The sequence below is a fragment of the Buceros rhinoceros genome, unplaced genomic scaffold, assembly GCF_000710305.1.
Source record: "Buceros rhinoceros silvestris isolate BGI_N320 unplaced genomic scaffold, ASM71030v1 scaffold45041, whole genome shotgun sequence".
Classification (NCBI taxonomy): Eukaryota; Metazoa; Chordata; class Aves; order Bucerotiformes; family Bucerotidae; genus Buceros; species Buceros rhinoceros.
The window spans coordinates 1-10695 of NW_010394477.1; the positions used below are offsets into that span (position 1 = coordinate 1).

The 10695-nt window shown below is 42.6% G+C and overlaps 2 protein-coding genes across 2 annotated transcripts; one reads left to right on the forward strand and one right to left on the reverse strand.

Moving 5' to 3' along the window:
• The first annotated feature begins 37 nt into the window (after window positions 1-37).
• On the forward strand, window positions 38-5523 carry IPP (intracisternal A particle-promoted polypeptide). The gene is made up of 7 exons (XM_010145227.1): window positions 38-488; window positions 809-964; window positions 1716-1883; window positions 2694-2831; window positions 3143-3265; window positions 3944-4164; window positions 5114-5523. Exons 1-7 carry the CDS (start codon window positions 47-49, stop codon window positions 5336-5338), a joined length of 1473 nt encoding a protein of 490 aa, XP_010143529.1. The 5' UTR covers window positions 38-46; the 3' UTR covers window positions 5339-5523.
• A 3530-nt stretch (window positions 5524-9053) lies between these two features.
• TMEM69 (transmembrane protein 69) lies at window positions 9054-10439 on the reverse strand. The gene is made up of 2 exons (XM_010145228.1): window positions 10395-10439; window positions 9054-9770 (listed from the first exon to the last, which is right to left on the reverse strand). The coding sequence occupies exons 1-2, from the start codon at window positions 10437-10439 to the stop codon at window positions 9054-9056; spliced, it is 762 nt and encodes a 253-aa protein (XP_010143530.1).
• Between the last annotated feature and the right edge of the window lie 256 nt (window positions 10440-10695).

The window sequence follows — 10695 nt, forward strand, 5'->3', positions numbered from 1 at the left end:
GTTGCCCGACGGCCGCAGCCTCGAGCGGAGCCCCGCTGTCCTGTGCATGCCCGCAGGGGTGGTGAGCATCGGGGAGCACAACGTTCAGGAGCTGATCGTCGCTGCTGACATGCTGCAGCTCACCGAGGTGGTGGAGCTCTGCTGCGAGTTCCTGAAGGGGCAGATCGACCCTCTGAACTGCATCGGCCTCTTCCAGTTCTCCGAGCAGATCGCCTGTCACGACCTGATGGAGTTCACCGAGAGCTACATCCACGCACATTTCCTGGAGGTACAGAGCGGGGAGGAGTTCCTGGCGCTGACAAAAGAGCAGCTGATCAAGATCTTGCGAAGTGAGGACCTAAGCATTGAGGATGAGTACCAGGTTTTCACAGCGGCGATGCAATGGATTTTGAAGGATGTGGGAAGAAGGAAGAAATATGTCGTAGAAGTACTGGAGCCTGTTCGATTCCCTCTGCTACCAGCACAAAGGCTGTTAAAATACATAGAAAGTAAGTGACAGAGGGAAAGAAAGAATTATCAGACGCTTGTATGTGAGCAAACCATGTGCTGTTCAGAGTTTCTGGATTTTGATGGATTTCTTTAGATTAAGAGCATGATGAGTGAAAAGATTTACTCCATAGCAAACAAGTTCTATTTTTTAACAAATAAGCACAACTTACTTTAAAAACATGCTTCTGAAGAAGTCTTATAAAAGTAGGCAATCTTGATTTGTCTATGTTTAAGTAGAAGCTAGTAACATTTCTACAGCTGGGTTACTTAGTATCGTAGCTTTTCATCATGCCTTTTTTATTCTGCTTTTTTCCTCAAGGTATTCCAGATTTCAGCCTTCGGGTGGCCCTGCAAACTCTGTTGAAAGAATATTGTGAAGTCTGTAAATCTCCCAAAGAGAACAAGTTCAGCAGTTTTCTGCAAGCTTCTAAAGGTCGTCCCCGGAGGAAGGCCAGGAAGTACCTTTATGCAGTAGGTTAGAATGTGGCTGTTTGAACCTTGTAAAACAAATGAAATAGTTTCTCATATTACAGTACTGAAGGAGATGCTGGATATTTGTTTTTTAATCAAAAGACATAAAAATAGCAAAATATTTCGTCTGGCTGAGTTACCATGCTAGCTGCTTTCTGCTTAGCTTTGCACAAAAGGTCAGCATTCACACTTCATGTCATTAGGACATGGCATTCAAAGCCTGGATTTGCCTTTTAGAAATTATTTGCCTTTGGAAATCTCAGATCAGCAGAGGATCTGCCCATGTTTTACTGCTGGAATGGTGACTGCAAATTCCTTGCCCTCGGTGTTCTTCTGAATGTTGAAGTTTTATCTTTCCAAAATATTCTGGTTCACCTAATGGGATACTTGAAGTTGCGAATTTTCAGCAAAGCTGCTGCTTTGTATTGGAAGGGAAGGTTCTTATTAATGTTCCGTTAAGTTGGTAACACCAGCTTAAAATTGCAAAGGCTTTTGGCTGCCCTCTGTTTTACTAAGAACACGAGTGGTAATATTTGTAGTGTCATGGTGAAGTGGTCAAGTCAGCCACAAGTTACATGACCCTCAAGGTGGCCATTCTTGTGTGCTGGAGAAACAAAGGTACTTGGAAAAGTCTCAGTTCCTACTAAAAGTGGCTAACAGCTGTTACTGTCATTTTCGTTGATGCCTTAGATGTAGGAGCATGGGGATGAGCAGGGAGCTCTTCATCAGCCATGATCTTTCCACTTACTTTCTAGGTGGATACACCCGACTGCAAGGAGGACGCTGGAGTGACAGTAGAGCCCTCAGCTGTGTGGAGCGATTTGACACCTTCAGCCACTACTGGACCACAGTGTCCTCTCTCCACCAGGCCCGGAGCGGGCTGGGTGTGGCTGTGGTGGGAGGAATGGTCTATGCCATTGGAGGTAACAGCTAAAACGTGCTTTCTTTGTTACATGGATACTCATGGATGGAGTTTTTGTAAACGCTTCTTCCTGCCAGTGGTTCAGAGGAACACAACAGCAAATAAAACAACTTTTAGATGTAATAACAATTGAAATTGGGGTTCTTTGGTTCTCTACCATCACTGTTCCATGAACACCTGTTTGGGCTCCTATGTGGGCCATTTTTTACTAAGCTTCTCTTCCTTCATGGGACAGCAACTCACAGGTAAGCATGTGAACATGTGCAGATACACAAAGAAATAGTTGGATGTTCTGGGGACTTTGTGTACCACCACTAATAGCATTTATTTTCTCACTTCTAGTCTAGCAGAAGCCCGTAGCATAGAAGGCAGTGGTACAGGACATACCACTTGGGGCCTGCCCACCTGGAAAGGCATGTTATATATGTTTGTGCAAGGATGTGATGAGTAGCTCTACCAGCCCACCATTAAAGAATGCATACATATACTGTTTTTGTCACCGCAGGACACATTCTTTGGTCTTGAAAACCCTGTCAGTTGTGCTGCGGAGTAAAACGTGTGTAGCACTGTGGTTGTTTGCCCCTCTGATGTCTTCAGTAACGTTTCAGGGAACTGTTGATGAAAGCTATTCCTAAAGATGATTCATTTCTAGGTATAAATGAAACTTTTGCTACATTGGCCTTTTGGCTTGCTGAAAAGAAAGATCTTGTATTCAAATGTTGTCTGTCCTGGAAGGAGTTAAAGAATGCTTCTGTATCTGCAGCGCAAAACATTGTCTTTCCCCGACTCTGTTCTTGCTCTTATTATGCAGGCGAGAAGGACTCGATGATTTTTGACTGTACCGAATGTTATGATCCTGTAACTAAGCAGTGGACCACTGTGGCTTCCATGAACTATCCCCGTTGTGGACTGGGAGTGTGCACGTGCTACAGCACTATCTATGCTTTGGGTAAGTTTGGGGGTTTTTTCTAGGCAAATATTATTACTCATGGAACTTGTAAATTGATTTGATGTTAAGTATTACATCTTGGAGTTGCAAATTTGCAAACTTAAGTTTTGACAAACAGCTGTTTACGTGAGCATTAGTATACCAAATCTTTGTGGATTGGTTGTTGTTCAGTTATAACTTCTTTCCATTGTAGATTGCATGCTGGTTTCAGAATTGGGCTGTCCTGGAACAGAGCACTGTATGTCTAAAAATGCAGCTAACACACAGCTTCACGCCATTGAATTCTTCCCTGTGTTTGCTGTTATTTGCAGGAGGTTGGGTTGGATCAGAGATTGGCAATACAATTGAAAGATTTGATCCTGAAGAAAATAGTTGGGATGTGGTGGGAAGCATGGCCGTGCCCCGCTACTGCTTTGGGTGTTGTGAAATGCAAGGTGAGTATTGCTAAGTTTGTATCCATAAACAGTTCGAAGAGGCTTTGGATTTTGAAGCTTTGTGTTTCAGTCATTATTTTTTACCTTTGCCTTGCACTGTGCTGACTGTTGCACAAGCTTGTGCCTCACAGATTTGTCCTTCTAGTACCACATTCTAATTCTACAGAACTCAAGGACTATAAAGTTCTGTCTTCTGCATTTTACCTAACAAAATCACTTTTACACGGCCACAGGATGGTTATCCAGCTAGTCTTTAACAGTTGATTGTCCTTCCTGATACTGCTTTTATTTACTTCCGATATTTGGGTTCATGTGTGTCTTTGTGACAATCTGAAGAATTGCCACAGGTTATTTTAAGACAGACATGTCTAAAGACTTGATCTATAAATGTGTGTATTAAGCACTTGTTCCAGTCCTGGTCAGCACTTGCAGCTTTCTGAATTCTCTCCCCTACACTTAATTAATTAATGCTTTTATCAGAGTTTCTAGTGCTTTTTTCAGAGCTTCTAGTGCTTGAGCATCAGGTTATTTGAAAGCTTTCTACTGGACAAATGGAGGACTTTTATCTGGCATTCTTAAACCATCTTAAATGTCAGGTGAAACTTATAATGACAAACATCTTCTCACTTTCAAACCTTTCTGTTATGAAACCTAACAGAGGAAATACTCTTTCTGCAGGTTTGATTTATGTTGTTGGTGGTATCGGCAATGAAGGAGTAGAGTTATGTTCTGTTGAAGTGTATGACCCAATATCTAAACGTTGGTCTGAGCTTGCTCCAATGGGCACCCGAAGAGCATATCTTGGTGTAGCTGCTCTCAACGATTGTATCTACGCTGTAGGAGGCTGGAACGAATCTCAGGATGCACTTGCTTCCGTAGAAAGATACTCCTTTGAAGAGGTATGGTAGAGTCCCTTTCTTTCCTCAATGTAGAGTGCATCAACTTTGTGTAAGATGCTATTGAGGTAGCCTGCTTCCTTTCTTTAAAAAGAGAGAAGTTGGAAATTCCATTTCCTTTTCACTACTGGCTGGTAATCTGAGTGAAATAATGCTTCAGTGATGTCAGGGTCTGTCTGTCCTAACCAGAGAGTAGGGTCTTGCTGTCTCAATTGGCGTTTACAGAGATGGTACGCATGCTTTTGGGAAAATGAAAGCTAACCGATACTTACAGTGCATAGTTATACTGTAGTTTGGTTAATCCTTGTTAGGGTTAAGATGGGGTGACAGATTTCCCCTCTGCAATAGAATAGTAAATAATCTGACGAGAAAAAAATCCTGAAAAAGTAAGAGTTGCCCTTTGTTGCAGAAGTTTAGAGACTTTCTTCTGCATCAAAATGTAGTGGTGATTCAGCACAACTAGGAAAACCACTTTGAACACATAAGCTTTTGAATAAGATAAGACATTATTCCTGGCTGTTATTGCTCATGTTTCCATGTTGCTCTTTGGAACAGTAGCTCATGTTAAAAGCAGAGCATAATCCAGTGTGCCATTCTGTTTTGCTTTTGGAATTGAATCTCGCTTTCCTTATTTCCCACCACAAACTGTGTACCAGTCTCGATTTAGGAGACAAACTGCATCTTGTGGTGCCTGAAGAAAGGAAGCGGTGTTGTGTACAAGTAGTATGTGATCTGTTCTTTAGTGACTAGCATGAGTTTGACCACTTGTGAAAGTGTTATCATTACAGTCTTGATACTCCTCTTGATACTGTACACATACCATATTTGAGCCCGCGAAGTGTATGCGTAGTGTTCTTTGTATATGTTCCAATCTCTACGTTTTTTTTTACTTTTACCAGAATCACAGCTTACCCTAAAACTACTTGTTGACTCTTTCACCTTTTCTCATTAGGAAAAGTGGGTTGAAGTTGCATCAATGAAGATACCAAGAGCTGGTGTCTGTGTTGTGGCTGTGAATGGATTTCTTTATGCCTCAGGAGGCCGAGCTCCCAGTCATGATTTTGCTGCTCCGGTAACCTCCGACTCTGTTGAAGTTTATAACCCTCATATGGACAGTTGGACTGAAATTGCCAACATGATCACCAGCCGCTGCGAAGGAGGTGTAGCTGTGCTGTAAAACACCAAGTAGAAAACTTATTCAGGGAATGAGTAAATCTGTGTCCTCAGATCTCTGGTTTCATTGGCCAGAAACCTTCTAACACAGGAGCTTCACTAGAGTCAGTGGAGAATTAGATCAGAGGGCTTTTCCTCAGCAAAAGGAATTATTAAAACTCTTGCCCTTTGAAGTAAATTGGCTTATCCAATGTCTGTCTCAGGAAGTATTCTGTTAGGAGTGGGGAGTGCCTCTTATGACTGGATTAAGCTCACTGAAATAAATGCCAAATTTGTCCTGTAAAAATTTGAAGAAATCATTCCAGCACATAAGAGACATTAATAAGGTTGTTAACTCTTTAAGTGCACCAAAGCTGGCATCTTCAGCTGGCCTTATAATCTGGAAGGGGGCTACTACAGACAGCTAGGAGTGACCGGTAGATAAGAGCAGATGGGCTGCTTGGTTAGCACTACTTTTCTGGTGGAGAACAAAGAAGAGAAGATGACAGATAGAGAAGACTTGGTACCTCTACTTAGGACCCTGATGCCTTTGAGTCTCTTTGCTGCTGCTGGACATGATGGGCATTAAATATGAATTGGTTATTTACTTTTTGGCCACTCCATTAACTTGGACGATGAGTGGCTGAGAATTTCTTCTTCTGGAAGGTTATTCTCACAGTTCTAATGATGTCATTCCACTTCAGCACAGGCTTTTCTTCTCAGCAGTATCAGTGATGACAGTAGAGCTCCTCTGTGCATAAGCTCTGGTGAATTTCAAAAGGAAATGCTATTTATTAGATTAGACTGTTCTGTTTAGGACTGCTTTTAGTATAAAAATATAGGGAAAGCCTTTTGCCCTTTTATTTTTTTCTTTAGTTAAATGTGTTTTACCCTGTGTGACACACGCTGAGACTTGGCACTGGAATACATGCTGTTCTGCAAGGTACTTTGTCCTTGCTATGTCGTGTATCCTGTCTCTTCCAGATTTGAGTGGACAGAGTGTTTTGTAATAGAATTAGCTGCATTCAGCATTAAAGTGGTGCTATTAGTGTGTTTTGTCTTAAGGGGTTTGTATTTAGCTTGGATACACTTAGTAGAATAATACTACTAAGAGTTTGGAGTTACTTCTAGATTCATTTAATTACTGTACTCAAAGTTGCATTTTGCACGACGAGATCACATTTTCTGTACGGCTGCGGAAGGCCTGGATGGAGTCTGAAATATGGCTGCCTCAACTTTGATAGTGTTGTTCTCGAACACAAAACCACAACTGGAATGTCACAAAACAGGAAGCCTGCGCTGTGTAAACAAAGGAGCATTCATGATGTCTAGGTCAATATCCCCTGTGTAAAATTAACAAATTAATACATGAAAAAATCCTCCACTGTGTGTCACAGGTACCGTAAGAATCTAGGTCTTACATTCTAACAGAGGGTTGGGAAAATGCCAGGCTAGAACATGTTAGACAGTGGAGCATTTGTTTCTGTGATGGTTCTATAATCTTTGTGCTTTTACTTCACACGGATTTATGTGAGTGAACTAATGTTTATTCTTTTTTCTTTCCCCCCAAGTTTAAGCTTGTTTTAAACAGTTTTTATTAATAAAATGCATTTTCAGAACTGACGTGGAATGCTCTTGAATAGGGTGCTTTCCTATCGTAATGACTAGTGTCACTGCCGCTTTTCGTATAATGGTTTTGGGAGGGGTTTTTTTACTGGAAATCCTATTTCCCAGCAGGATATGAAGAAAAGATTGATGACAGATGTTAACTAGAGTTAACAAGTAAGACACTTCCGTAGTAAAATACTCCTGTATTTCTCTTGTCAGTGTAAAACCACTCTGACTTCTTGGAAGCCTGGCTCCCTTGCCCATTCTATGCAGCATTCTCTGGGACCAAATGGTAGGTAGGTAGGTAGGTAGTATTTCTTAGGCTGTCTTCTTTAACTTTCAGGATCCCTCGAACTATTTGAGAAACATTACATTAGCTCTGTTATATTAGTTTGGGAACTACGCATTCACTTCTGATCCCTACCCGTAAACGTTGTTCAGTGGCGCTCAAGGACATCTGATGTTGTATGACATTACCCTCTCCAGTTTTTGTGTTTATTCTACCCCGTTTGAATGAAACTTTGAAGTCAGTTGATTATAGTATCTGACACTCAGCACCTCTTTCCTGAACGGAGCTGAAGGCAGTACTCTTCTTTGGACCCACCTTAAAAACCACCATGTCTGAGTAAGGAAGAATACAAGAACTGTTTTGATTCACAAACTCAACTGTACTTCCTTTTTATTGAGAGAACGATGAAATCTGTTGCTGTTTCAGAGGTGTGATGCTGTTAATGTGTAAAGGTTAACAGGTTACAAAAGTTACAGGCTCCTGTACTTAGCTGCTCTTTCAGCAATACCATGTAAGACGACGGCTCTGACTGCACTCAGAAGTCTACTCTTCGCAGACTGAACAGGTGACAAATTCTAGGGGTCAGTACGTGCTTTAGTCTCCATAGAACAGCAATGAAGCACGTGCTTTAAGAGAACTGTGAGGACTATCTAAATCGGTCTTCAGACTTCATGTGGATGTCACTTCTCATTTTCTTGTTCCATCTTAGTAGTCAAAAGAATACTTGGATAAGAAGCCTACAGTAAATATGCCCACATACAATTTCAGAGGTTTCTTGAAGTAGCTGAGGCTAGAAAAGAAAATCCATGTGACTTTGGTTGTATCTTCTTCCCCTACATGATGTGTTAGGAAGACTTCACTACAAAGAGCATGTGATTCTGCAGTATTTTCATTATCTGACCCATCGTGGAGGGTTTGCAGGCTACAAATCCATTTGTACCTGCCCTGGGTGCTCAAATAAAATTAATTTGGAGGAGTGAGAAGACACAAACTATGTACACAACTATTACCTGATCCCTTAGTGCTAGCAGTTGAGTCCATGTGTCCTATCATCAGTTGGCGATACTTCAACAGGTCTTTATGGCTACATTACATGCAGCTTCCTTGGCTAGCAGCCTTAAGTCCAAACAAACCTACGAACAGATGGTCCAGGCATCCTTTTTTTTTTTCCAGTATGCCTGAGGAGAAAGCTAACCTTCTCTTGTGGCGCCTTGTCAAAGATCCAAAGCTTCCCCTCGTAGCTTTCCCCACCCCATCACGGCAGCTGGATGACATACTTTAGCTGAGTGCTGATCTGGGCTTTCCTCTGCAAACAAATCTTGCCTGTCCTTTCTCACCTGACCAGCACTTAACCCTGCTGCATCTTCAGCACAGAGAAGAGTTTTGTGCCACAGCCTAGGAACTGAACACATACATGCTTTTGCATGATTCTCTGCTGCTTCTGTAAACACTGAACTATGACTGCTCCCCCCTTGTCACTGTCACTACGCAGTTGTTCTCCCCACCACAGAACATTATCACACATTACAATTAAACTGGATACTTTAATTATTCAGCACAAAGTGATTCATCCCCATGTCATTTGAATCTCCACTTCATATTCACGTGACAGTAACATCTCATTCACGAGTGATGCTTTGTTCCGCAGATAAGGTGAGGCTCATGCCTGCCTTGGAAGTCATTGCTGTTTACAGTCCTTCCCTCCTAACCTAGCTAAGTTATTAGCTTCAGGAATAAGCATCTCGATCACTGCCATCTTAGGACTTCTAAGCACAAATAAGTCTTTATTTCCCCTGGTATTCAATGTACCTCACTGGCAGACAAACAGCTCTTCCCTATTGATTTACTGTTTTGTGTTCTGCTGTTTATTGCTGTCATTTCTTAGCTGCATCTCTGAGTAAGTCTTCAGCGTTACAGTAGCTAACAGTGACAGTGCCATCACCACTGTTCCCAGCACCCTCAGTACTTTAAACCACCTGGGGTAAGTTGGAAGAAGGGAAACGTCATAATGCAGTGCTATCCCTAAGGCCATTACTAGCATTATTGCACCAGGGGTGATATCTTTAAAGAGTAAGGCTTGACAGGCGAGTAGAGGAGGAACTGTGCTGTTACCCAGGTTCAGCCAGTCTGGCTTGGCTGGGCTGTCTGCCGGGAGAGCAAATCCCCACCTCATTCCTCCTAGGAAAGAGACTGTTACAGCACCATACGTCACCTGAGCAAACGCCAGCTCTGGGTAGTAGGTCCCCTGGATGGCCATTGCCAGCGGCACAGAAACAAATGGAGTTAGCCCTGCCAGGCTCAGGTAAAGGGCTGGCTTGGGAGAATCCTTCAGCTGCAAGAAGCTCGAGTCTTTGGGCTCAGATTCTCTGGGGGTTTTCTTCTTGAAGAAGGCGGGAGAGGTGTGAAAAGCCTGGAGCTTGCTTGCATGTACTGCTGCTGGGCTGAGGCTTGGAGATCTTGAGAGAGCACACACACCTCTCTGCAGCGGAAGGCTGAGAGAAGGCCAGCATGTCTGATTCCTTCCGTACAGCAGTAGTCTGGGACCAGTTAACTTCTGGAGCTGCAAGTATAAAACTTGTTCTGAACACTTTACAATGCAGACTGACATATCCACAGCTACCTAAACCAAAACACTGCACCAGGCAGTTTTCCAAGGCAGGTCACATCACAGCTGCCCCTCCTCTTGGTGTTCAGGTGTCTTTAACTTACCTGATTTAGCTGACAGCTTTCACCAGGTGACTGACAAAGAGCAAGCAGGCTCTTCACAGCAAGAAAGCAAACCTTACTCACCACAAAAGGTTCGTATATGCACCTATCCCTTCACCCACAAGTGCGTTCTTAGGCATTTCTGAGTTAAGGTATGTCAGTCCTTTTCAGAGTAGAATATAAAATGATGACAGAAGTAGGACAAGGTCATCCCAGATAGTAGCTACTACCCCTTTGCTACCAAAAAGACAGAGGAAAAAAAGACCTTCAGACAGTAAAATTCAATTTTACACAAGAGGTATCTTAGCTTTGGCTAAAAGCTGCTGTAGTAACTAGGAATCCTCTCAGAAAAGCTGAGTGATAAACATGTGGCTATTCCAGCTGACAGGTCATCTGTGTTTTCCAATGCTCTAGTCATACGTTTTGCTGTTTTACTTCTAAGGAGAAACAGACAGCAAAAAAAGCTTCAGAAACTTACTTTGAAAGGTGTGAGGAAGCAGCATCGCTGAACAAGAGGAAACATATTTGCCTGATCAGGGCCCTAAAAGAGAAAAATTCAGAAACTGAAACTGATGAACAGCCGAGTTCACCTCACGTCCAAAGTCACAGTCTACACCAGTCTGTTGGATGAGGGACTCTCACAGGTGGGCATTTAAGGATAAATATTACACCCACCGAATCCTTGTCTACCTGCTACAGGACACTGTCTCGAGTAGCTCTGTGAACTGAAGCTAGAGAGCTGTAACACAAGAGCCGTTTCCAGGTAAGGAACTGACCGC

Coding starts and splice junctions, on each gene's coding strand:
- IPP (XM_010145227.1), top strand. CDS start 47: ATGCCCGCAGGGGTGGTGAGCATCGGGGAGCACAACGTTCAGGAGCTG. Junction 965..1,715: donor GAAGTACCTTTATGCAGTAG/GTTAGAATGTGG, acceptor CTTACTTTCTAG/GTGGATACACCCGACTGCAA. Junction 2,832..3,142: donor CAGCACTATCTATGCTTTGG/GTAAGTTTGGGG, acceptor TGTTATTTGCAG/GAGGTTGGGTTGGATCAGAG.
- TMEM69 (XM_010145228.1), bottom strand. CDS start 10,439: ATGTTTCCTCTTGTTCAGCGATGCTGCTTCCTCACACCTTTCAAA. Junction 9,771..10,394: donor GCTTCCTCACACCTTTCAAA/GTAAGTTTCTGA, acceptor TTATACTTGCAG/CTCCAGAAGTTAACTGGTCC.